Below are 26,688 nucleotides of genomic sequence, written 5' to 3'. Positions count from 1 at the left end.
CTCCCCGCCGTCCTGGGACCTCACCCTCGAGGAGGCGGCAACGCTGGTGGAAGATGTAGCAGACCTCATCCTTGTATAGGGGATGCTCCTGCAGCGGGGGCAAGCGGCGGAACTTCGGGTGCGTCCAGCCGGGGTCCCAGGGCGGGAAGACTGGTCGTGCCAGCCCGGGCATAAAGTGCATCTTCCCCGCGAAGGTGATGGGCTCCAGTCCAGGAATCTCATACACCCTGTCCAGGGGAGGAGGCTCCGGCTTTCTCGTGGATCGCACGCCCCACTCGTACGCCCCGCGTCTCGGGACCCCGCAGCCCTCAAGGCCGAGCCCCCAAGGGCGAGCCAGCACCCGCCTCGCTGGCCCCGACGCCAACGCCATGCCAATCTGCTCTCAAGACCTCCACCTGGACGCCGCCATCTTCCCGCGCGCAAGGCCTGCTGGGAACGAAAGGGGCCGACCGACAAGGCTCTTTTTACGAGTGGCAGATCCTTTAACCAATCACCGCCAGGTAACTCTGGCCTTGCCCCACCCCGCAGGCCGTCCACATTTTTTCACAGGTGGAACCCTGCCCACCTTCCCCGGGTGGGAGTGAAACCTGCAAGATCTTTACCTGAGGGAAAGCGCAGGAGGGTAGGTGAGTGGTTGTGGTGAGAGCTGTAATGAGCTAGGAGAGCTTCGGGACTTAAAATTTGAACTCATGACAGCCTTGATTTCTTGCGAGCAATTGGAGCTTGGACAGAGTACTTCTGAGCCTTAAAGTCACTCGGTGTAAAAATAGGGATGTGTCTGTGTGCTCAGTCGAGTCTAACTCTTTGCGACCCCATGGACTGTAGCTGGCCAGGTTCCTCTGTCCATGTAATTTTCCAGGCAAGAATGCTGGAGTGGGTTGCTTCCCTCCGCCTGGGGATCTTCCTGACCGAGGGATCTGTCTCCTGCATTGGCAGGGGGATTCTTTACCACTCCGCCAACTTGGAAGCCTCAAAATAGGGATGGAAATGCCTAAACTAGCTCAGTTGCGCAGCGCACAGAACGTGGTGGGTATCCCGTAAGTTTCCTTCCCTCTCCACCACTTCTGACGTGGAGCCTGAACGTGGCCTTTGCACCACGCTAGGGCCGCTCTGACCTCGCACACTGCCTGCTTCCTCCCCAGCGCCCAAAATGAGTTAATTTCCTCTTTCCTCAAAATGTCCCTTTTCGCCTCCTAGGAGCGGGGCCAGAGCGGCGGAGGGGTATCTTGCTCCTTGCTCAGTAGGTATTTATCAAATGCCTACTGTGTGTCAGGCACTGTTGAGTAGCGGGTTTACACTGGTGAATAAAATGGATGTGCGATGTAGAGCTTACAGTTTAAGTGGGAGATACAGACAGAAAGCAAGTAAACCAAATAGCAATTGCAACACACACACTTATATTCCTTTCCCCCAGTTGTTTGCCTCTTTCGTATTTAACACTGAACATAGCCTATTTTTCATTTTGATCTTAATGACATTCCCACTGGAATGTAAGCTCCATGACTGCAAGGAGCTCCATGAATGCAAGAGTTTTTGTTTCTTCATTGTTGTGAAGTCTGCCTCTAGATCAGTGCTGAGCACATAGTAAATATACATTTAATGACTCAATACATACTAATGTAATGAATAAGCAAATAGGGTACCTGCTAACGCACGGGTCCTCAACCCCCAGGATAGTCACTCCCCATGAACTTGCATCACTGCCTGAACTCTGCCTGCTGTCAATTCAGCAGCTGGCATTAGATTCTCATAGGAACATAAACCCTAACCCTAAAGTAAAGGTGGAATATCCTGATTGCCACAAAATAGAAATAAAGAGCACAATAAATCTAATGTGCTCAAATCATCCTGAAACCATCCCCCTTCCCACCCCAGTCTGAGGAAAAATTGACCTCCAGGAAACTGGTCCAAGACAGCTGTGCTAGAAAATGAGAAGGGTGTGGTAAGGGGGTGGCTCTGAGAGGAGGTGACCCTGAAGCAGTGTCTGAGGGTGTGGAGAGTCATCCAGGCAGAAGCAACATGTGTCAAGGCCTGGCTTCTTAGACTCCAAAAGTAGAGGCTGAGAGGAAATGTGAAACTGATCTTTAAAATTCATAACTGACATGGCCAACTTCTCTACTCACTTCCAAAATAGCAGGGAAAATGGAATTAGTAAAATCTAGAAAGCAAATTTAAGGCAAAGATAGATAAATAACTCTCACACTGTACAGGAGTTTACAGTTAATAGAGCTCCTTCTGTTAACTTAGCTCACTTTATTTCTCCCAAATCTTTTGGGAGTAAGAAATCAGCATATAGAGGAAACCAGCTCTCATTCACTTTTAATACAAACCTGGTACATAACATGTAAGAAGAATGGGTTGAGCTGATGTGACACCATTCTTGTCTGGAAGCTCTGTGAAGGTAGAGCCAATGTTTTATTAACCTCTGATGTATCTCAGCCCCAAGCTCTATGCCTGGCTCCCAGATCTTTGTGAACTGAGCACTCACCACTTGCCTGAGCCTTCCGTCTGCCAGGCTTGTGCTTGGTGGTAGAATGCAGAAAGAATAAGATACCACACTTGCCCTCAAGAGGGTCTTAGCCTACTGAACCTTCCTGAAATCACTGAACCAGCAGTAGAAGGTTTTCTTTCCTCTAAAGAGAAACCTTTCCTTTACAAGAGAGATTGTGGCACATACAGGAACTGCCCTTCTAAAATTGATGATAGTAAGTGGTAAGAGAATTGGGGCAAGTTCTGACCAGGAAGAATGTTGGGCACCAGGCAAGAAGGCTGAATTGTGTGTAGTAGGCAGTGGGGGGCTGTTGAAGGTTGTGAAGCAGGGGACAGGTGTGGTCAGAGCTGGTGGCAGGTGTGCTGATGGATAGTGTTGGGGGAAACTGGAAGCACATCGTTTGGGCCCATAGAAAACTCTAGTGTAAATGGATGTGGGAAGCGGAAAAAATGGGAAAGATCGTAAAAGTTAAGACTCCTGGGAAGTGATTGGTAACCAAGAAACAGTATTTCCATGTCCTCTGGCAGGCTTAGTGGTTTGCTCCTGGCTTTTCCACAGACTTGGCCCACACCTTGATTCTAGCATTTTATGCACCCATGAAGCTACTGCCCTAGGGAGGCTCCAGGGGGCCCATAAAATTCAATGGCAGTTTGGCAAGGTGGGTGTGCCAGCCCAGCCCACTGGAAATTGGAGATGAAGACACTCCTCTGCCCTACAGAGGCATGAAATCTAGGGAGAAAGAGTATCCTAGAGTCTTAAGAGACCAGGTATATGCACTAACCTTGCCACTTCTGGCTTCCTGGCCGCAGTTTTCTCCATTGTGGAATAAGGAAGGCATAGCCTCCTTACCTATGGCTGCCGGGAGCAGAGTGAGACAGTGCAAAGTGCTTGGGACAGAGTGGCCCAGTAAGTGACCTGTGTTCTTTTCCCAGGTATTATCTGTTTAGTGTCTGACTCCTCCAGGCCAGGAGCTCCTCCAGGACATGGACGAGTGTCATTCATCTCTGTCCCAGCACCTCATTCAGCAGCCCCTGCCCAGTAAGTGTCGAATGAATGGGAGGATAGCAAAAACTGGAGCTTTTAGTCGTAATTGCATTTTAAGTAATGTTCTGTGACATCAGATTTCCCCTAAGTTCTGTTCTCAGACAAGAGGGGGAGAAGACCCCCCTTTACTTTGATTTGCCTGTGGGATTTTAAATGAATAGTTTCCTTGCAAGTGAGATGACAGCTCTATTTCTATATGAACTGTAGAGTTCCACATATAAATACAGAAAACCTTGATAAATCCCAAACTGCCCTCACAGAAATATCTCAAAATAAATCATAACCATTTAAATTTTCCTCCCTGGTCTGTCTTTCAAAATTTACCTAATGGCCCTGAAACCAAGTTCCTTTCCTTCCTTTCTTTCTTTCATATAACATGCATATTTTAAAATATACATTGTGCCTCTTCATAAAATGAATAAAAAGCAGGTCTCTGCCCTCAAGCAGTTCACAATCTCAGAAGAGAAAGACATGTAAACTTGTAAGTTCTGAACAGTGTGAAATGCTATAGGGTGGAGATTCATTCACTGGAAGAGCATTTATTGAGCACCTACCATGACCAGGGCTGGACCAAGCGCTATGAGTGTTGCAGGAAGCCAGGCAGGCCTCGGCAGAGGCTCCAGCCTGCTCTCTACCAGCCCATCCCTTCCTTGCTGTCCATTGCCCGGAGCTCCATCTCTAGATTCAGGTTCCTAGACCTGCTTAATCCAAACGGAGCTAGATTTTGCCCTTGGATGCCCCACAGGCATTCAGCGTACCTCTTAGTGAACTTACCATTTCCCTCCCTTCCTCTTTCCTCTAAAACTCAACTCTGTTTGGACCCACTATCCACCCAAGGATCCAAGCGTCACACCTGGATGTCCCTTTAGCCCTCTCTCCCCCTCACCTGCTCACCTCACATCTGTCAGTCTCTGTGTTCTGTTAATTCCTGCTTCAGGATTTCCCTAATTGTCCACTCTCCTCTCATCTTCTCTGAAACTGTCCTGGTCTAGATCAATTCTCACCTGGACCATCATGACCTTCTTCTCCTGTGTTCCTGTTATTGAAGAACAATATGTTCTGAGACCAGACAGAGCAGAGTTCAAGTCCCAGTGCCATCATTTATGGAACTTTGTGATGTGGGTAGGGCTTCCCAGGTGGCGCTAGTGGTAAAGAACCTGCCTGCCAATGCAGAGGGTGCAAGAGATGCAGGTTCGATCCCTGGGTCAGGATGATCCCCTGGAGGAGGGCACATCAACCCATTCCAGTATTCTTGCCTGGAGAATCCCATGGACAGAGGAGCCTGGCAGGCTACAGTCCATAGGGTTACAAAGAGTTGGACATGACCGAAGTGACTTAGCACGCATGTGTGTGACCCTGGGTAAGTTATTAAACCTCTTCAGACTCCAGTTTGCCCATCCATAAAATGGCACCTCCAGGACTGGCCTTGTTGTAAAGATTAAATAAAATGCAGCAATTCGGTAGATGACTCGCCAACAATACTGAGTGAAGGAAACTAGGCACAGAAGAATACATTTCATACGATACTGTTGTTATTGTTTAGTCGCTAAGCCATGACCGACTCTTTTGTGACCCCATGGACTGTAGCCCACCAGCCTCCTCTGTCCCTGGGATTCTCCAGGCAAGAATACTGGAATGGGTTGCCATTTCTTTCTTCTCGATGCAGGGATTCAACCCGAGTCTCCTGCTTGGCAGGCAGATTCTTTACCACTGAGCCACCTGAGAAGCTGTTCATATAAAGATAAAAACTAAGCAAATCTGATAAATTGTGGATAGAACTGCAAACAAAGTGGCACAAGTATAGAAAAGCAAGGGAACCGATAGTGGTTATGGGCACAGAGGTGTGATCAGAAGGGACACAAATGCATGACTTCTGGGATGCCAGCAAGATTCTTTTTACTTGAGTGAGTGGTGGTTACAAAATGGCTCTTTTATAACAATTGTTAAATTGTACATAAATGTTTTACTTCATCATTTAAAATATTTTAAAAGTTCAGTGAAATTTTCTATGTAATCTTTTTTTTAACTTTTGCTTTTATGTTGGAGTATAGCTGATGAACACTGTTGCGAGATTTTCTTTGTAATCTTGATCCAGCACTCAGAGCATGGGAAGAGGTCAAGAAACTGTGGTTGCCTGTTGGGATTGTGGTTGCCTGTTGGGATTATTGTGCCTGTCTGCCTCCCTCCCTGCAGACAGCAGACCCCAGGACTGATTCATCCATGTGCTCACACGGAGCTTGGCACCTGCCGGCCCCAGGGAGAACCAGTGGAACAGAGGTGCCCAGAGAGTAACCACACGTGTTCCCTCCTCCAGGCTGGCAAGGGAGCAGGGCCTGGGCCTGCTCTGGGAAGAGTATCTGATCAAGCCCCACTGATGATGGACCAGGGGGAGGAAGGTGACGAAGAGGAAGCCTGGCTGCAGCTTCGACCGGTGGAGCCTTTGCCCTCGCAGTGCTGTGGCAGTGGCTGCTCGCCCTGTGTGTTCGACATCTACCAGCGAGACCTGGCAAGGTGGGAGGCTGCCCGAGCCAGCAAGGACAGGAGCCTGCTGAGTATGGAAGAGACACAGGTAAGGGGGGGTGCTCCTCAGACACGAGGGCCAGGTGTCGGCATCTTCCTGACCTCAGCCCTGTATGGTGTACCTGCTCAAGGGAGCTTCCTCTGACTCTGCAGCAGAGAGAAAAGAGTGGGCCTAATGAAGCAGACTGACCCAGGTTCAAAGCCTGGCCTTGAGTTGGTGAGTGGGGGATGGGGTGGTATAGTGAGGGAAGGTCCCAGGAATGAATTGGGTGGGTGCATTTTCAGGGGAACAGGATCTGTGAGTTGGGGCAGTCAGAGAAGACTTCCTGGAAGAGGTCTGCGGGGTGGATGGAATATTAAGGGCAATGGGCTGAGACTTAGAAGACATGAATTTGAACCCCTGCTCATGGTGGTGACTTTATACAAACAAGTCACTACCACTTGGGCCTCAGTTTCCCCACATGTAAAATAAGGGTATTGAATTAGGTCATCTTTAAGGTCCCATCAGTTTCTAAATCTGCATACTGGGTTTTAGCAGGTTTCAAGGATAGGTAGGTTTTCCATACATTGGAAATGAGTGTTCTGGATGGAGGACACAGCTTGAGCAAATAAAGACTTACAGGTTGGAATCCACAAGGTGTTCTTGTGGGGAACACAGAAAGGTCTGACACTGGATGCTTGGGAGGTAAAATGAGACTCAGGACTCATCCACAGGCACTAGAGTGTCCAACTAAGGACCTTGTGCTTTATCCTGGGGCTGAGAGGAACCATGCCAGGCTTCAGAGCAGGGTACCCTTGACATAAAGTGCTCCAGCGTTCTTAGAGCCTGAAAGGGAAGGAAGGTGGGACTGCACTATTATACAGAAAACTTGTCAACCACAGTAGCCTCTCCTTGCAGGGAGGATGCTCATGGAGGCTTGCTTGTCTCTTGAGTTTCAGGTTCTAGCTGGTGAATCTTTTCCTGTTGCAGAGCTGCCCTTCCAAGCTGAGCCCAGAGACCTTCCTGGCCTTCCTCATCAGTGCTGTGGACAGGCTCACCGAGGACACCTACCTTGTCCGGTTTGCACTACCCGGGAACAGCCAGCTTGGCCTGTGGCCTGGCCAGCACCTCATTCTACGGTACACTCAGGTAGTGGGAGGACCTCATCCTACGGTACACTCAGGTGGTGGGAGCATCTCATCCTACGGTACACTCAGGTGGTGGGAGCACCTCATCCTATGGTACACACAGGTAGTGGGAGGACCTCATCCCATGGTACACTCAGGTGGTGGGAGCACCTCATCCTACAGTACACTTAGGTAGTGGGAGGACTTCATCCTATGGTACGCTCAGGTGGTGGGAGCACCTCATCCTATGGTACACTCAGGTGGTGGGAGCACCTCATCCTACAGTACACTCAGGTGGTGGGAGCACCTCATCCTACGGTACGCTCAGGTGGTGGGAGCACCTCATCCTACAGTACGCTCAGGTGGTGGGAGCACCTCATCCTACAGTACACTCAGGTGGTGGGAGCACCTCATCCTACGGTACACACAGGTAGTGGGAGGACCTCATCCTATGGTATACTCAGGTAGTGGGAGGACCTCATCCTATGGTATACTCAGGTAATGGGAGCACCTCATCCTACAGTACACTCAGGTGATGGGAGGACCCCATCCTATGGTACACTCAGGTAGTGAGAGGACCCCATCCTACGCTACACTCAGGTAGTAGGAGGACCCCATCCTACGCTACACTCAGGTAGTAGGAGGACCCCATCCTACAGTACACTCGGGTAGTGGGAGGACCCAGGCTTTGCAGCCCTACTCTGCCATTTGTTAGCAGTGTGGCCCAGGGCAACTTGGTTAACCTTCCTAAAGCCTCCATTTGTCATCTTCAGAGTAAACACTGATACATGACTTAGAGGGCTCTTGGAATTGGCCTAGATAATGTATTTTCATGATAAATAACAACAACAAACACTTTTTTCATACAGTTTATGCTCATATGTATGAGCTTATTTATTGTTCACAAAATCCTGTGTGGTAGGCACCGTTATCATACCAGAGAGGAAACTGAAGTCAGAGAGGTTTAATAACTTCCCCAAGATCACACAGTTGGCAGATGTTGGAGCTAGGGTTTGAAAGCAAACAGTGTGGCTCCAGAGCTTGTGGCATTAACCTCATACAATTAGCACCAGTTGATAGAAAGGAGACTGACATTGAAAATAAGAGACTTGCCCAGTATCACACAGCTAACAAGGATTCAAGCCCAGACAGCCTGCCTCCTGAATTACAGCCTTCACTCCTCTGCACTTCCTTCTTTCTCCCAGCTTAATTTTGTCTTCTCATCCCACCTCGATCCCCACCTCCACCTACCCAGGGACAAGACTCTTTGGGACCTCCAGGTGGAGGCATCTAGCAGGCAGTCAGCTCTCTAGGCCTGACGCTCAGCAGAGAGATCTGAGCTGCAGGCGTGGATCTGGGAAGCATCCAGGTGTATCGTTATACCTAGATGGCATTTGGGAGCATGCGGGACATGGAAAGAAGGAAGGAGTTAGGACTGAACCCTGGCAACTCCACCATTTACAGTGTTGGCAAGAGGAGGTAAAGCCAGCAAAGGAGACAGAAGGTATAGCCAGGAAGGAAACCAGGAGAAAGCTTATTACTCATCACACTCTGGTCACTTGCCTCACACAGACCCCTGGTGTTTGTATACAGCTCATTCTGGCCTGTGGCCTGGCTGGCCAGTCCTTAAAAGTCACTGTTCCTTTAGGAGCCACAGGACAGGTCAGAGCCCAAGAAACCCTCCATCCATAAGTCAGGGATGCCCAGAACTGCCTGCTTCTGGTCTGGTCCCTCTCCACTGTCTCTGTCACTCTCACGACACCCACGTCCCTCCTCACTCAGACCCCTTCTGGTGCTCCACAGCACCTCCCCAGCAACACACCAACCCACAGCCCCAGCTCCCTTGCCCACCAAGTTCTCAGCTGCCCACCCCCATGCTTGCCCCTCTCACCAGTTCCTGGCTTGCCCTACATTAAACTACCTCTAAGCTTTTGCCCCTGGAGGAGGGCATGGCAACTCACTCTCATATTCTTGCCTGGAGAATCCCCATGGACAGAGGAGCCTGGCGGGCTACCGTCCATGGGGTGGCAAAGAGTTGGATATGCCTGAGTGCATAAGCACAGCACAGCACAGGCTTTTGCCTAGGTTCTTCCCTTTACTTCCTGTCCCCATTTTCACGTGTTAGTGGCTGGCTCATCCTTTAAAACCCAGCTCAGGGAGGGCTTCTGAGGCTCCCCAGATGAGAGTGCCTGTGACTTACCTCTGTCATAGCAAATGTCAGTGCTCTTTGCATCCGAGCCAGGCCATATGTGCCTTGTTCTGTAAGCATTTATTGAATGTTTCTGCCCAACTTTTGATACATTAGGATGAGCCTTTTTAATCTTTGCATACCTTGGAGAAGAAAATTTTGTACATGGTAGGGTTCAAGAAAGGGGTGCTTGGGTGCTCCCGGGAAGCTCTGAGGAGTAGTGGCAAGGAACCTGCCTCTGAGGCAGACGGAGCTACAGTTGATTCTAGCTGTGTGACCTCAGGCAGGTGGCATCCCTTCTCTAAGCCTTGGTTTCTTCATTTTGGTTATTGTTTGCAATAAATGAGGTACTGCCTGTAATATACTTGGTGCATCATAGGCACTTAATACAACATGTCTGCATGACTATCCTTCTGGCCCCCTTGTTGATAATACTGGAGTGGATTCATGCATCAGGTCAAACTTTGGACGAGGGCACCTTTGAGGATCCTTTCTAATTCCAATGCTCCTGGCATGTGGTAGTATTTGCTAAATGTTAAACACTTGTCAAACATAGCTGTTTTTATCTTGATCATGCTATGGTCAGGGAGAGGTCAGGAAAAACCTCAGTGATGTCCTAAAACAGCTCACATCATCAGTGTGCTTTTTGAAGCACCTTTCCATCTGTAATCCCAATGGAACCACATAGCAGGAGCATGGGTGATTGTCCCCATTTTACAGAAGGAGCAACTGAAGGTTTAAGTGACCTGCCCAGGGTCTCATAGCCAGCACGCAGTCGTAGGGGAGCCCAGTACGCTTGTCTTCTGCTCCACCGTGCCTGCCCGTCAGTGAGGGCTGCTGGGATGACTGGGCCCCTAGCTTCACTTTCACCAGCCTGGCACAGGTTAGGTACTCTAAGGATTTGTTGAATGATTGGCTGAATGCCTGACCAAGTGCATCTCTTTCCCAGAGGGACAGTAGATGACTTAGAAATTCAGAGAGCCTATACGCCCATCAGCCCTGCCAATGCAGAAGGATACTTCGAAGTTTTAATCAAGGTAAGTCAACTCACACGGTTGCTCTAAGAGCCAAGGACTGGACCTCCATTTGCCAACTTGGTCAGGGTTGGGCACTTCCCTTTGATGTGGGAAAAGCCAGGATTCACGTGGGAGGAAGCTGGCTGGAGGGAAGAGCAAGGACAATGAGGGTGGCCTTTTCTAATCTCCTTTCCTAGGGAAAAGGGGCTGCTGCATCATCAACAGAGGCATGTTCCTGATAGATTTTATGGACAAAAGGCTTGGGCTGAGAAGAGTAAAGCTCTTCCTCCTCACCATCTTACTACTGATGGAGCGTGAGCACTGAGCCAGGGAAAGGGGAACCAAGTCATGGGCTCCTTCTGTATGCTGGGCACAGGCATCCAGGGGGAGTCAGACCCAGTGCCCACCGTCTGATGGGGCCAGATTAGGACACTGCAAGGTGGTAGACGCAGCAGGCCCCAGCCCAGCTCAGGGCACCTGGGGCCGCAGGGAAAGCGGGCTGGGCTTCCTCGAGGAAGCTGTGTGTGTGAGCTCTGTGTTAAGCTCAGGATTGGGAAGGAAGCTCTGAGTGCTGAGCAGTGTGTATATACAGCAGCCAAGGGGGCATGATTTGGGGAACTTCCAGTCATTCGTCTTGGAACAGAGCGGGTGCGCAGGCAAAAGATGGGACATGGAGTACCTCGGGGACCAAGCTAACTGAAATTACCTTATAGAAGGAGTTGGCAAGGGCCGGGGCATTTGAGTTGGGCCTTGAAGAAGGAGTACAGATTAGAGGTGGTGTTCCAGGGCTGGATAACCAAAGGCGGGGAGAGGTGAAATAGAGCAGGGTCTGGTGGGATCTATACTCAGTCTGAGTGGTGGAGGGAGACATGCTTGTAGGGGCAGCCAAGGTGGGCTGGGCAGTTGGTAGAGATGAGATGAACAAAATGGGCTGGATGCAAAATGCCCCAGAGACCCAAGGAGTAGGCAATAAATGTATAAGAAGTCATGGGCGGGTCATGGTGGAGAGATCTGACAGAATGTGGTCCACTGGAGAAGGGAATGGCAAACCACTTCAGTATTCTTGCCTTGAGAACCCCCATGAACGGTATGAAAAGGCGAAAAGATTCACTCCCCAGGTCAGTAGGTGCCCAATATGCTACTGGAGATCAGTGGAGAAATAACTTCAGAAAGAATGAAGGGATGGAGCCAAAGCAAAAAGAATACCCAGCTGTGGATGTGACTGGTGATAGAAGCAAGGTCCGATGCTGTAAAGAGCAATATTGCATAGGAACCTGGAATGTCAGGTCCATGAATCAAGGCAAATTGGAAGTGGTCAAACAAGAGATGGCAAGAGTGAATGTCGACATTCTAGGAATCAGCAAACTGAAATGGACTGGAATGGGTGAATTTAACTCAAATGACCATTATATCTACTACTGCGGGCAGGAATCCCTCAGAAGAAATGGAGTAGCCATCATGGTCAACAAAAGAGTCCGAAATGCAGTACTCGGATGCAATCTCAAAAATGACAGAATGATCTCTGTTCGTTTCCAAGGCAAACCATTCAATATCACAGTAATCCAAGTCTATGCCCCAACCAGTAACGCTGAAGAAGCTGAAGTTGAACGGTTCTATGAAGTCCTACAAGACCTTTTAGAACTAACACCCAAAAAAGATGTCCTGTTCATTATAGGGGACTGGAATGCAAAAGTACGAAGTTAAGAAACACCTGGAGTAACAGGCAAATTTGGCCTTGGATACGGAATGAAGCAGGGCAAAGACTAATAGAGTTTTGCCAAGAAAACGCACTGGTCATAACAAACACCCTCTTCCAACAACACAAGAGAAGACTCTACACATGGACATCACCAGATGGTCAACACCGAAATCAGATTGATTATATTCTTTGCAGCTAAAGATGGAGAAGCTCTATACAGTCAGCAAAAACAAGACCAGGAGCTGACTGTGGCTCAGACCATGAACTCCTTATTGCCAAATTCAGACTGAAATTGAAGAAAGTAGGGAAAACCACTAGACCATTCAGGTATGACCTAAATCAAATCCCTTATGATTATACAGTGGAAATGAGAAATAGATTTAAGGGCCTAGATCTGATAGATAGAGTGCCTGATGAACTATGGAATGAGGTTCGTGACATTGTACAGGAGACAGGGATCAAGACCATCCCCATGGAAAAGAAATGCAAAAAAGCAAAATGGCTGTCTGGGGAGGCCTTACAAATAGCTGTGAAAAGAAGAGAAGCGAAAAGCAAAGGAGAAAAGGAAAGATATAAACATCTGAATGCAGAGTTCCAAAGAATAGCAAGAAGAGATAAGAAAGCCTTCTTCAGTGATCAATGCAAAGAAATAGAGGAAAACAACAGAATGGGAAAGACTAGAGATCTCTTCAAGAAAATCAGAGATACCAAAGGAACATTTCATGCAAAAATGAGCTCGATAAAGGACAGAAATGGTATGGACCTAACAGAAGCAGAAGATATTAAGAAGAGGTGGCAAGAATACACAGAAGAACTGTACAAAAAAGATCTTCACGACCCAGATAATCACGATGGTGTGATCACTGACCTAGAGCCAGACATCCTGGAATGTGAAGTCAAGTGGGCCTTAGAAAGCATCACTACGAACAAAGCTAGTGGAGGTGATAGAATTCCAGTTGAGCTATTCCAAATCCTGAAAGATGATGCTGTGAAAGTGCTGTACTCAATATGCCAGCAAATTTGGAAAACTCAGCAGTGGCCACAGGACTGGAAAAGGTCCGTTTTCATTCCAATCCCAAAGAAAGGCACTGCCAAAGAATGCTCAAACTACCGCACAATTGCACTCATCTCACACGCTAGTAAAGTAATGCTCAAAATTCTCCAAGCCAGGCTTCAGCAATACGTGAACCATGAACGTCCTGATGTTCAAGCTGGTTTTAGAAAAGGCAGAGAAACTAGAGATCAAATTGCCAACATCCGCTGGATCATGGAAAAAGCAAGAGAATTCCAGAAAAACATCTATTTCTGCTTTATTGACTATGCCAAAGCCTTTGACTGTGTGGATCACAATAAACTGTGGAAAATTCTGAAAGAGATGGGAATACCAGATCACCTGATTTGCCTCTTGAGAAATTTGTATGCAGGTCAGGAAGCAACAGTTAGAACTGGACATGGAACAACAGACTGGTTCCAAATAGGAAAAGGAGTTCGTCAAGGCTGTATATTGTCACCCTGTTTATTTAACTTATATGCAGGGTACATCATGAGAAATGCTGGACTGGAAGAAACACAAGCTGGAATCAAGATTGCCGGGAGAAATATCAATAACCTCAGATATGCAGATGACACCACCCTTATGGCAGAAAGTGAAGAGGAACTAAAAAGCCTCTTGATGAAAGTGAAAATGGAGAGTGAAAAAGTTGGCTTAAAGCTCAACATTCAGAAAACGAAGATCATGGCATCCGGTCCCATCACTTCATGGGAAGTAGATGGGGAAACAGTGGAAACAGTGTCAGACTTTATGTTTCTGGGCTCCAAAATCACTACAGATGGTGACTGCAGCCATGAAATTAAAAGACGCTTGCTCCTTGGAAGGAAAGTTATGACCAACCTAGATAGCATATTCATATTCTGTCAAAAGCAGAGACATTACTTTGCCAACAAAGGTTCGTCTAGTCAAGGCTATGGTTTTTCCTGTGGTCATGTATAGATGTGAGAGTTGGACTGTGAAGAAGGCTGAGTGCCGAAGAATTGATGCTTTTGAAGTGTGGTGTTGGAGAAGACTCTTGAGAGTCCCTTGGACTGCAAGGAGATCCAACCAGTCCATTCTGAAGGAGATCAGCCCTGGGATTTCTTTGGAGGGAATGATGCTAAAACTGAAACTCCAGTACTTTGGCCACCTCATGCAAAGAGTTGACTCATTGGAAAAGACTCTGATGCTGGGAGGGATTGGGGGCAGGAGGAGAAGGGGACGACAGAGGATGAGATGGCTGGATGGCATCACTGACTCGATGGATGTGAGTCTGAGTGAACTCCGGGAGTTGGTGATGGACAGGGAGGCCTGGCGTGCTGCGATTCATGGGGTCGCAAAGAGTCAGACACAACTGAGCGGCTGATCTGATCTGATCTGATATGAAATTGCTGACACGCTAACGTTTTTGACTTATGGAACCAGCAGTTTCACATGAGTCGGCCTAATACATAGCTCTAGATCTTTTCCCAAACAGAATCCTCAAGATAGGTGTTCACATCCTTTGTCTCCCTTATAGGACAGAAATTACCCCCCTCTCATTGACAAGTAAACTGAGACCCCAGGAGAGCCTGAGGCTCCCCAGGTAGTAAGAAGTGCAAGTGGTGGGTAAGCCCTGGCCTCCTGATTCCAAGTCCCCAGCACCATCTATGGCTCCTGCCTTCCCTGCCTGCCTTCAGAGCTCGAGTATTTATTCCCTCAAACATAAGCTTGGATGGGATCCCTTCTCCACGCAACTGTTTGTCTGGGAGATTCCACAAATCCTCTCCAAATGGCCCACTTCCCCAAGCTGCTTGTCTGGGTGTGTTTCTATTGAAAGGATAAGCCTAGAGACAGTACTTCAGGGCAGCTGGATCACTCCCAGCTGCAAGGCTGATTTTCTCCTTCGTTTACCGGAAAGCCTCTCTTCAGAGAGATGCTTAATTATCCCTAAGCCGCTGGCTGAAGAACTGGAAATGTCTTGGCAAATTGGGAAGGCAGGCGGGTTTTCTAAGGTTTACACTCCCTTGTGGATAGGAAGGGGGAACTCCCATTTCTCAGGCACCTTCTGGGCTCCAGGTACTGCCTCTAGCTCTTTAATTACCTCATTTCAACCTTGTAACCACCCTGCAGAGTAGACCATATTCTCCCCACTTTGCAGATGAAGAAACTAAAGCTCAGAGAGATGATATTGTCCCAAGGCCCCTTGGGTAATATGATCCCAAACGGAAGAACAAGTCCAGTGTCAGTTCTGTTAAACAGATGTGTTTTGAGGGTTTACCCTGTGCCAGGCTCTGTGTGAGTGCCAGAAGCACAGAAAAATCCTTCCTTTCTCCTTGAGTTCTCTCTGTGCCGTAGGGCTTCTAAGGCCACCCCTGGGGCTGTGCCTCCGTAGGACCAGGGTCACAAAACAAGGGATAGGCTGAAATGTATCTTTCAGCAAGTTAGAAAAACTGTAGCCTCCTCCCCAGACCTCTTCCAGGTCAGCCAAGGACGTTCTTTGCTTTATGCATTTGGTGCCCAAGGAAGGCAGCGATGGTACCAGAAGTGGCTGCGAGTGTTTACAAGCAAGTCTGGTGACCAAAGCCCAGTCTCTCCTTCAGGCCTGGTTATAATTTCTCCAAACACTCTTCCAGTCCTCTCTCCCAGTGCTCCCCTGACCCGACTCTATCGTGTCCACTTGCTGTTCCTAGAACATGACCTGGGCTGTCCTACCCCTGAGCATACCACACCTGATGCCCAGAATCCTTTGTGCCCGTCTGCTCCCATCTCCAGTGAGTCTGATCCTACCCAGTCGTTAAGGTCCAGCCCCACTGCTTCCTTCTCCAGGAAGCTCTCCTCAGTCCCGCTGCACTGGAAGTGACTGCACCTCCTCAGGCATTAGGTAGTCTCTACCTTGTGTGTGTCTGAGACTTAGGTCCCTCTTAGACTGTGAGCTCCTTAAGCTTAGGAGGGCCTGATCTGGGTTACTGATTTGTTCATTCAGATGTTAAAGTCCTTTCCATGATTCAGGCACTGGCTGCTTTCATGGAGCTTAAGGTCCAGCTGTCTTCCCTGCAGCCCCAGCATAGTGCCCAGCACAGAGTGGGTGGGCACCCAGCAAGTGCATACTGCCCTTCTCCCGTGGAGGAATCCCCTCCACAACCTTCACTTTTTCCTCCAGCCAGGAGACAGTATAGGGATATGCAGAGATTGCAAGTGAGTGGCTCACAAACTGCCTCTAGCCTACAAATATATTTCGTTTTGGCCTGTATAGTGTTTTAAAATTTTGAATTAATTGCTAACATTTCAAGAATGGGAAAATTTTCTTAAAAATATGGATTTCCTGCCCCTCTTAGAAAGTCAGAAGATCTGGCATCACTGGCCCTGTGGACTGTGGACTGGAATTTGCAAAGTGGCTTCTTCTTTAGAAAGAGTATTCGCTCACCAATTTACCTTAGTCTCCACCACTCACTCTTGTCTGCCTGATGCTGAGACTGTTAGGTGCCATTAATTGTCTCTTCCCTGATTCTTCACTCAGTTGTGTTACCCGTGTGGCCCCTGGTTATTTGGTTTGAGATCTCTGTAGTTAGGGCCGACAGTCATACAGATTCTCATCCTGGTCTTACCATTTACCTTCTGTGTAAGGTTCTGGGCCTCATCTGAAAACGGGGGCTGACAGTACTAACTTCGTGGATGATTAGAAGGATTAAATGAGACAACACGTGTAAAATACTGAGCTTGCGGCTGCCGTGGCGTGTATTGGCGGCGCGGCTGCCGTGGCCTGTATTGGCGGCGCGTGCCCGTCCACTGAGGTCTCCCTTTGTTTGCTTCCAGTGCTACCAGACTGGGCTGATGTCCCGGTATGTCAAGTCCTGGAAAGCAGGAGACACAGCTTTCTGGAGAGGACCCTTCGGAGGCTTCTTCTATAAACCAAACCAGGTCAGTGCCCATGCTGTGTCCTCAGGAGACCCCTGCCAGCTTAGCCTCCAGGACTGTGGTTCTCATGTTTCAAGCCATATAATCTCGCTGTGCCATTCTTCTTGAGCCCAGACCTAATGCCAAGAGTATACTTGGGGCTGGACATGGGAGGAGATGGGATAGGTACTAAGAGACAAAACTGCCTATGTCCCAGAACCATCCATGCCTGAACATTGCTTGGAAAAATTCAGACTAAGTTTGGCATGTAGGGCCCGTACACCAGCTGACTCTCGGATCTCTTTCCAGTTTCACGGGCCATTTACAAGACTATGGAGACCACTCCCTAAGTACACCTTGTGACTTGCTGCTGGGAAGTCCCCTGCCTCCCAGGCCAAGGGTTCTTCCCCTCATCTTCATGGCATGTTCAAGTCCTGCCCTGACACTCCTAGGAAAAAGCAATCATTTCTCATCAATTGGTGCATATAAGAAAACAGTTTGACAGTGTGTGCTGGGGACTTGGGACTTCCTTGTGCCTTAGTTTGCAAAGAATCTGCCTGCAATACAAGAGACCACCTGCAATGCAGGAGACCTGGGTTCGATCCTTGGATCAGGAAGATCCCTTCGAGAAGGAAATGGCAAACCACTCGGTATTCCTGCCTGGGAAGTCCCGTGGACAAAGGAGCCTGGTGGGCCACAGTCCATGGGGTTGCAAAGAGGTGGACTCGACTGAACAATTAAACCACCACTGGGAGTCTTAGGAATCTTCACATCCTTGACCCAGTGCTTCCACTTCTGAAGTGTGTCCTATGGAAAGAATCCAAATGCTGCCTCTTGCACATGTTCATTGCAGCGTATTTATAATAGCGAGAAATTGGAGACAGCTGAACATCCAACAACAGAGCAATTATGTACACTGGGTTACAGGCACTTGATAGACTACTATCCTGGATTTTAAAATTATGTTTATAAATGATGTTGATGCTTATGCTGTAAGGTCATGACCAATACTAAGTAAAATACTGAATACACAACAAGCTAGGAAACTTAAGTTAGATTATACAGAAAAAGTATTTTTTTTTAAAAAAGCAATAAAATGTTAGCAGCTCTGGTTGGTGGAATTATGGGTGATTTTTATTTTCTTCATTATATTTTCCAAATTACCCACAATGAGTACCTATTACCTTTTATAATGAGGAAAACAAAGCAAAACAAATGGAAAAGAGTGAATCATTCTTCCTCTCTATTCTTTTATTTTTAATTGAAGTATAATTGATTTACAATGTTGTGATAGCTTCAGGTATACAGCAGAGTGATTCAGTTATATATACACACACACACATACATTCTTTTTCAGATTCTTTTCCCTTATAGGTTATTACAAAATATTAAGTACAGTTTCCTGTGCTCTACAGTAGGTCGCTGTTGGTTATCTAGTTTATATATGGCTGCTGCTAAGTCGCTTCAGTGTCCGACTCTGTGCGACCCCATGGACTGCAGCCTACCAGGCCCCTCCGTCCATGGGATTTTCCAGGCAAGAGTACTGGAGTGGGTGGCCACTGCCTTCTCCTTTATATATGGCAGTGTATATGTTAATTCCAAACTCCTACTTCATCCCTCGTCTCTTTTCCTCCTTGGTAACCATAAGTTTGTTTTCCTTTTTGGCCATGCCACGCGGCATGCGGATCCCAGTTCCCCCATCAGGGATCAAACTTGCACTTGAAGTGCAGACTCTTAACCACTGGACCCCCAGGGAAGTCCCCACGAGTTTGTTTGCTATGTCTGTGTGTCCATTCTTTTTGTGTAATTTAAAAATAGCTTTTACTGGTATTCTCCTTATTACAAATGTAGTATCTGTTCATTACCCCCCAAAATCTGCAGATATAAAGAAGCTAAAAGAAGAAATATAGAATACCTGCAGGCCATCTTCCCAGACATAACAGTCTTGGCATCCACAGACCCCTCGGGAAAGCCCCACACTTGCTGTCTGGGAGGGCACAGGGCCAGGCTGTGAAGGAAAGGACATGGCGTCTCACGCACCAACGTTTGGCTGCTGAGACTGTGGCTGAGACTTTGCTCTGCTCCTGTGAGGGTGCCAGGGTGCAGGCCAGTCTTGCCACTCTGCAGCCAGCTTCATGGCAGGTGGCTCACGTCAGCCCTGAGACTGGCATGTTAGCATCTGTCTTGCATTTGTTCCACAGACATTCATAGGGGTTCACCCAGGGCCAGGCCAGTGCTGGACCCTGGAGGCCCGGAGATGGGTCAGATGAGCCCTCCTCCAGACGCTCCCAGTCTGATGGGAGACGGGCGCACAGATTGATGATAACAACACAGGGTGAGGAGGGTGTGCAGAAGGCTGTGGGAACACCTGCCCGTGGCTCAGGGGAGGCTCCCCAGAGGAGAGCCTGAGCAGTGATGGGAGAAAGAGGTGACACACGGCAGCCTCCGTGACTGGAGGCTGGGGGAATCGGAGCACAGGCCAGGATGACGGGCCAGCAGTAGGGCTCAGTGAAGGGCAGGAATGTAACTGCATTGGGTCCCAGGCTCCGTACCAGGCACTTGTCATCTCTGTAATCCTCATGCCAGTTCTGAGATAGGTGCTCTTCTGCAGAGGTCTATTTTTTTTTTTTTAAACCAGTGAAGAAAGCAAGGCTCTGAGAAGTGAAAGAACTTGCCCAGATCATAGGGCTGAGGGTTTACCCCGAGATCTGCATGGCTCCTGGTAGTCCAAGAAGCATTCCATGCAGTAGTGTGGTGTGCGGTGGCTATCGCTAAAGCTAGAGGAAACTCGGACTGCACTCACAGAGACCTACAAAGCATAGAGGTGAACACCTCACTGTGCGGGTCAGGCACTAACCTGCACAGCACTGATCTTAAAGAGACCTAGGGCCAGGAAACAGGTTTGGAGAGGGGGAGTTGGTGGAACAGGGGCCCCTTGGGAGCTCACTTTTATTGCTTGGCTCTCTGGGCCAGCACTGTGCCAGGCACTGAGGTATAGTATCTCATTTAGTCTAGAGAAGAGCAGGCTCAGGGTCCAAGCCAGGGCCCTCAGATCTCTGCAAGGTGGCCCTGTGGCAGAGGAAGCAGCCCAGAGGGCAGGGCCGGGGTAGGGGTGGTGGGCAAAGCTTTGGTTGGAGCAGGTTTCAGGTCATTGAGATGAGAAGCCCTCCCTGGCAAGGGGAGTCAGCTTGTAATACAGCAGACTTCTTGGGAAGTAGTGGGCTTGTTGCTCAGTCGCCAAGTCGTGTCTGACTTTTTGCGACCCCACGGACTGCAGCCAGGCTTTCCTGAGCCTCACCATCTCCCAGAGTTTGCCAAAATTCATGTCCATTGAATCAGTGATGCCATCCAACCATCTCATCCTTTGTCACCCTCTTCTCCTTCTGCCTTTAATCTTTCCCAGCATCAGGGTCTTTTCCAATGAGTCAGCTCTTCGCATCAGGTGGCTGAAGGATCCGTCCTTCCGATGAGTATTCAGAGTTGATTTCCTTTAAGATTGATCCAGTGGGCTGCCTATCAGCAGAAGTGTGTAAGCAGAGCCCCTTGGGGATGCTTTAGAAGGCAGCCAGCCATTTGTAGGATGGCTGCACCACTGCTTTTCCTTGCAGCCTCCGGATTCCATGATTTCTGTTCCATAGGCCTCACAAGCTGTAGCTCACAGGCACGGAGGGTTCCCTGGAGGGGGTAGAGAGGGAAGCTCAGATGGGCAGGACACCCCAGAAGGACAGTACCATCCAGTTCAAGCACGCTCAGGAAAAGGCCCCATAGTTGGTAGGTGGAGTAAGACCCCTTCCCAACCCAGCCCTGTCATGTACCGTCTTGTTCCCCAGTACGGGGAGCTCCTCATGCTGGCTGCTGGCACCGGCCTGGCCCCCATGGTGCCCATCCTCCAGAGCATCACAGACAATGCAGAGGACGAGACCTTCATCACCCTGGTCGGCTGCTTCAAGACCTTTGAGGGAATCTACCTGAAAACCTTCCTCCAGGAGCAGGCCCGTTTCTGGAATGTCCGCACCTTCTTTGTCCTCAGCCAGGTGAGCCCAGGGGATGACTTCCGTCCCTGATGGAGACTCTGCTGCCCCCTTGCACCCCTCCCGAGGGCCCGCTGTGGGCTCTCTCACCCGTGCCGTAATAATCATTCTCATCACTGGTGGCAGCCACAGCGTGTGCCTGTGTTATCATGTTCGTCATGCAGGTGAGGAAGCTGACGCTCAGAGGTGAAGGTACCAGCTTGTGTCACGCTGCCAGACGGGGTGAGGCCAGGATCTGAGCCCAAGGCTGTCTGCTTCCAGAGCACCAGCTCTCACCCAGCATGCTTTGCTGCCTGCCTTCCACCCTCCGGCATCCTGCGTTGTGTGGGCAAGGGGCCTGGTGGTGGAAGCAGTGGGCCAGGCACAGACGTCCTCTGGCTGTCATGGCTGATTGAGGCAGGGACATATTTCTAGGTTACCAGTCTCTCAGTGCTCCACCCAGTGCCAGGCACGGAGGAGGCACTCATCCTGTCAACAGCTGGTGGAGTAAACTAGATCCGAGTTCATGGCATTTGTTAGAGTCTTTTCCACATCCCTTTTCCGTGCAAGCCCCATCCACTCTAGCTAGAAATGGCTTTGCTTCCTGAGCCCTCTTCCCTTTGGTTCCCTGTCCCGCCGTTCATTCAAGGGACCCCTCCGGGCCCTCCCTTCAGGGCCACGGCTTGCGGGTGGGGGATGTCTTGCCTCTTACCTCAAGCTAGGCCTTCAGCTGTCTTTGTTTGTGTGCCTTCCCCTAGTCTGTAGCTTCATTTCTCTTTCCTGCACACCCTGGGTTGGGGTCCCCTGCTGGTGTCTCCCCTCCGTTCTCTTGCTCAGGGTCAGCCTCGTTGCCCTGTACTTAGAGTGTCCCTAAAGACTTCCGTGATCCTTGACATTGTGGGTGGGAGGCTGTCAGGAAACCAGAGATCCTGAGGTCCCCAGGAGCCAGAGTCCACAGGCCTGTCTATCAGGAGGAATGCTCAGTGGCCTGATCACCCAGGATGTCATGCTTGGTGAGCGTGAGCAGCGACAGCCATGCCCAAGGTCAGAGATGGAGCAAAGGGCTAGTGGACAGCCAAGGGGAGAGGGGTGAGGGAAGGGCCAGTCCTGCTTAAAAATGAAGATGCCCTGTTCCTGGCCTCCAGGGGCTCACCTGTATATGTGGAGGCAGCCACAGAGACGGCTGACAAGGGCTTCCCTTCATCCAGCACTTTCTCTGTGCCTGGCACTGTTCTAAGCACTGTATGTGTATTAACTCATATAGCCCCCACCAAAATCTTTGGAGGCTTGTACTGCCATCGTGGCCTTTTAATGAATGTGGAAACCGAGGCACAGAGAGGTTAAGAACCTTGCCCAAGGTAACACAGCAAGTTGGTGGAGAAGCCATGGTTTTATTGCTTGCTGGTATAAAACAGCACAGGGAGAGGTGCTGTGGAGTGTGTTCAGGGTGCTGGCAGCAAGCAGAGAGGGCTTCACAGAGCAGATGGCATTTGAGCCTGGGCTTGAGGGCAGAGTTAAAGTTCACCAGCAATACGGGACCTCCTACCTTGGGCCAGGGTTTTGATGATGCCGGTGCCCTGGGGTTGGGCAGGCGAGTCGGCTGGCTGTCAATAGCAAGGGCAGGTGGGGGAGGATGGAGTGAGAGGCACCTCCTCCCTGTCCGTGCTCCCTCCACTCCAGTTGCTGCCTGGGCCATAGTGACAGCATCGTCAAGGGTCTCCCTGTTCAGGCCACTTCTTGCCTATTTGTCTTTGATCCTGTCTCTGGAAGGTCAGCTCTGACCACATCGCTGCCCCGCTTCCTGCCCTTCCCTGGCTCCCCACGGCTCTCAGGACTGTGTGCCAGCCCTCTGCAGCCTCGCACCCTGGCCCTTCTCCATCCACTGCACGCTGCATTTGGCGTCACTGGTCTGCCTGTGGTCGCGAGTGCTCCATGCTTTTCTGCCTTTGCTCATGCTGTTCCCCCACAGGGAGCACTTTTTCCCACTTCTTAAGCTAACGCCCACTCATCCCTCACATCTCTCTGCAGAGGTGTAATTCCATCCTGGGAGCTTCCCTGAGCCTCCCGGCTGGTGTAGGTGTTTCTGCTGTCACGGCCCAGGCTCTCCTTCACCCACCCCGCTGCATCTTCATTGTTGAGGGTCCCCCTCCCAACTTGAGCAGCAACCAGACCCCATGTATCTCTTGGTGTACAGTCAGGGTGAGCCGCACTGCATGAACTGGTCAGGGAGGAAGGGGGGATTGGGCAGTGGGAAGGAGGGGCAAGGCCAGTGGGCCCTGCTGGTTCCTGCCCTCGAGGGGGCCTGTTGGGCAGGTCAGAGCACAAAGGGCACACGAGAAGATGCAGATCATCAGAGAGGATCCACTGTGAGCAGCACAGCACTGTCCTCAGAGGCCCTCGGGGTCTGATGGGCTCTGAATGTGCCTGGGATTCTAGGCCTGCTCTCATGGAGCCTCTTTCAGGGTTTCTCAATCACCCCGCGCTCATCACTCATCACAGTAGCTCAGAGAGGTCATGGTCACTCACCAGAAATTGGTGGCAAAGCTTGCATTCCAACCGCAACAGCGCTGTCTCCATCCTGTCTCGCAGCTTGGCTCTAGGAATGAGAGGTTCACCTCAATAGCATCTGCAGAGGTGACAGCCCTATTCTGCTGGGGTTTTATTTGTTTTGGATGCTGGTTACATGGCTTCTTCTCTTTCCTCAAAATTCTCCAAACTGTCAATACATATACAATATATGACATATGTATACATACGTTATACTTCAAGAAAATGTTTACTTAAAAGAAATTTTTCCAAGTCAGCTGGTAGTGGAGATTTTCTTTTGTAACCTTGGGGATGAAAGTCACAAGCTAAGGTTAGAGGAGCATAACGAGAAAGAGCCTGGGGCCTCATACACCCCCAGAATACTTCTCTAGCCTTCCCGTGTGAGAGAAATAAACACCTCTCTTGGTTAAGGCAGCCTGGGATCACTGATATACAGCCAGATGAGGCCAGGAGCCCTGTCTGCCTGGAGCAGCTGTCCTGTCCCCATTGCCTAGCACAGGGCCGGGCACAGTCCACTCAGTGAGTTCAGTTGCTCAGTCGTGTCCGACTCTTTGTGACCCCATGGACTGCAGCACCCCAGGCTTCCCTGTCCATCACCAACTCCCAGAGCTTGCTCAAACTCATGTCCATCGAGTCCACTCAGTAGACATTGGTTAACTCAACAAGTGAATTGAAGACTTAAATGCACAAAAGTTATGCTCTGAGAGTGATGGTGATAAATAATCTTGTAAAGATGCTGGGAGACCCACAGTCGTGGTGAGAAAACATTCCCCCCAGAGTGTCGGGGACAGCAGCCCCTTGGAGGCCGTGGAAATGATGGGACCCACGGTCTGATCCCACTGCTGCCCCACCTCATCGTGTGTCCCAGGGACATCCCTCCTCCTCCCTGTGCCTCACCTGTGCCTACTGGCCCACAGACTTCTGTGAGGGTGACCTGAGTCCCTGTGGAAGGAAGTACCTGGCCTGTGGTGGGGCTGGGAGAAGCTTGCTTCCCCCCATCCCCACTGGCTCAGGTTCCTCATTTGGCAGAGAGGAGCTGACTGTGTAAACTCTGAGGACGCCCAGGAATCACCCCCACTGTCTCTCATCCACCCAGGAGAACTCTCTGGAGCAGCTTCCCTGGAGTTACCGGGACAGGACCCGCTTTGGCCGCCTGGACCGGGACCTGCTTGAAGAGCTGGTCGGCTCCTGTCGGAGAAAGCCATTCGCCCTGGTCTGTGGATCAGCTGAGTTTACCAAGGACATGGCTGGGTACTTGCTGCACGCAGGCCTGGCTGAGGACTCCTACTTCCTCTTCTAGGCCTGGCCTCGCTTCTAAAGCTCAGGCTTGGGGCCCGGCACTGGGAAGCAGGAAGGAACACAGACTGGAATCCGAAGACATGAATGGGAGACTGCTGTTGGTGCTCCAGGTGACCTGGGACAAATATCTTTGCCTCTGCAGACCTCCATTTCTCATCCATCCCACGAGGTCACTGACGCTCCGACAGGCATCTTGCTGGGAGGATAGAGGATGGGGCTGTAGGAGTCCTGAACAGGAAAGTATACAGTGGGCAGTCAGGGAGGACTTCCTGGAAGGAGCCAGGTCCTGGCTGAGTAGGAATTGGCAGGAGGAGGACTGGGAGGGGCTTTTCTGATTCCTCAGCCAAAGCCTACTTTCCCTGGAGTCTGTGTATCTCTTGTGGCCTCCGGGCCATCTCAGAGGAGGTGCTCACCAACTGTTTAGGGAATGACTGCAGGGGAGGCTGGAGGAAGAACTTGCTGTCTGGGCCTCTAGTGCTGTGAGCCTGACACAATGAAGGTCGAGGCTTCTTTGACCTGACCACATCTCAGAGCAAGGTGGGGCCCTAGTCTACCTTTCTTTTGGCCCCAGGCCTTTCCTGCTGCACAGGGCTTCCCTCTCAGTCTCCCTTTCCTGGATGGAGAGCCCAGCCCAGAGTCCTTTCCCTGGCAAAAGAGGTACGGAAGGAAGCTAATGCCCCTCCCTCCTGCAGGCAGCCAGCTCAGGCAGCCAGCTCAGCCCCAGCCTGCAGCTCAGCACCCTGGTGACGGTTGCTATGGAGATCTAAAGATAGAGCAGGAGTCGGGAGACCTGGGTCCCTCTCCCTGCTCTGCCCATTGAGCTGCTGCTGTTCCCACCCCTCTACACGCCACCTGCTCCATCCTGCACAGGGGATGCCCTCCCCAGGGAACCCAGTGCTCCTGGGCAGCACACTGCAGTTAATGAATTCTGCTTTTTTGCAGCCTGTGCTCCTGTCTGCTGCACCAGCTCCGGCTGGCTACAGGCAGTCCCAGAACTGGAATATTCAGCCATGGAATCTCGGAATCAAAGGACCATAAAATCGTAGAGTTAGAATTTTGCAGTCATAAAATCACAGTCCTCATCACATGAGTGTGTGCGTGCTAAGTCACTTCAGTCTTGTCTGACTGTTTGCCCGCCAGGCTCCTCTATCCCTGGAATTCTCTGGGCAAGAATAGTAGAATGGGTTGCCATACTCTCCTCCAGGGGATCTTCCCGACCCAGGGCTTGAACCCACCCATGCCACCTACATTGGCAGGCAAATTCTTTACCACTAGCACCACCTCGGAAGCCCAGTCCTCATCATATCAGAGGTTAAAGCTCAGGAGTCCAGAAAGTATCTCATCTATCAGACTCATTGTATCAATGCAGAAACCAGGGCCCAGAGAGGCCATGTGATCTGCCCAATATAAAACAGTTCACGGCGGGGCCATTGTCAGAAGCCAGATTTATGTCAGCCCTGTCCACAGATTCTGTACCAGTGGTTTTTTAGACTAGACTCTTTAGGATAGCATAGTTCCTGGCATGGCAGCCGTGAAGGAATGGCAGCTGAGTGGAATCCCCAGGACCCCCTCCAACCAGAGCAGTTCTGTTTTTATCCCATTTATATCTTGGGGCTTGGAGTCATTTTCATTTGTGAAATAGAGTTTTCCTGCACTGCCCAAAAAGTTGCAACAAAACTCTGTGCTGTGCCATGTTCAGTAAATAAGGACAGGCCATCGTGGGGTGGTCCCAAAGGTTTCAAACCAAGTTTCACAGACAGCATTCCATGGTCAAATAGATGTGGGGAATACAGCCTGTGGCCTTTGCCAGCAATTATGTGCATGTAAGCATGTGAGCATAATAAAGGATCTGAAAAGTCCA

At 50.0% G+C, this 26,688-nt stretch overlaps 1 protein-coding gene across 14 annotated transcripts; it reads left to right on the top strand.

Moving 5' to 3' along the window:
* CYB5RL (cytochrome b5 reductase like) lies at window positions 1-26,688 on the top strand. 14 transcript variants are annotated; one of them, XM_086389795.1, is made up of 9 exons: window positions 513-626; window positions 3,424-3,529; window positions 5,850-6,104; window positions 7,026-7,174; window positions 10,300-10,387; window positions 16,891-16,995; window positions 20,802-21,005; window positions 24,625-24,741; window positions 24,829-26,688. In XM_086389795.1, exons 3-9 carry the CDS (start codon window positions 5,910-5,912, stop codon window positions 24,844-24,846), a joined length of 876 nt encoding a protein of 291 aa, XP_086245921.1. In that variant the 5' UTR covers window positions 513-626; window positions 3,424-3,529; window positions 5,850-5,909; the 3' UTR covers window positions 24,847-26,688. The 14 variants fall into 14 exon arrangements, 12 of the variants coding, with proteins under 12 accessions (XP_086245852.1, XP_086245846.1, XP_086245860.1 ...); XM_086389726.1 differs by lacking the exon at window positions 3,424-3,529 and having other exon boundaries at window positions 1-622; XM_086389771.1 differs by having other exon boundaries at window positions 24,625-26,688.

This window comes from Bos grunniens, chromosome 3 (genome assembly GCF_055505025.1).
Source record: "Bos grunniens cultivar Pamir isolate PY7600 chromosome 3, Bosgru_T2T1.0, whole genome shotgun sequence".
NCBI classification, from domain to species: Eukaryota; Metazoa; Chordata; class Mammalia; order Artiodactyla; family Bovidae; genus Bos; species Bos grunniens.
This window is presented reverse-complemented; position numbering and strand designations above follow the sequence as displayed.

Excerpts from the sequence above, each read along its gene's own strand:
- CYB5RL (XM_086389720.1), top strand. The coding sequence starts at position 83 with ATGCTCCTGCAGCGGGGGCAAGCGGCGGAACTTCGGGTGCGTCCAGCC. Across the intron at positions 6,105-7,025 it reads TGAGTATGGAAGAGACACAG|AGCTGCCCTTCCAAGCTGAG; the intron begins GTAAGGGGGGGT and ends TTCCTGTTGCAG. Across the intron at positions 10,388-16,890 it reads ACTTCGAAGTTTTAATCAAG|TGCTACCAGACTGGGCTGAT; the intron begins GTAAGTCAACTC and ends GTTTGCTTCCAG.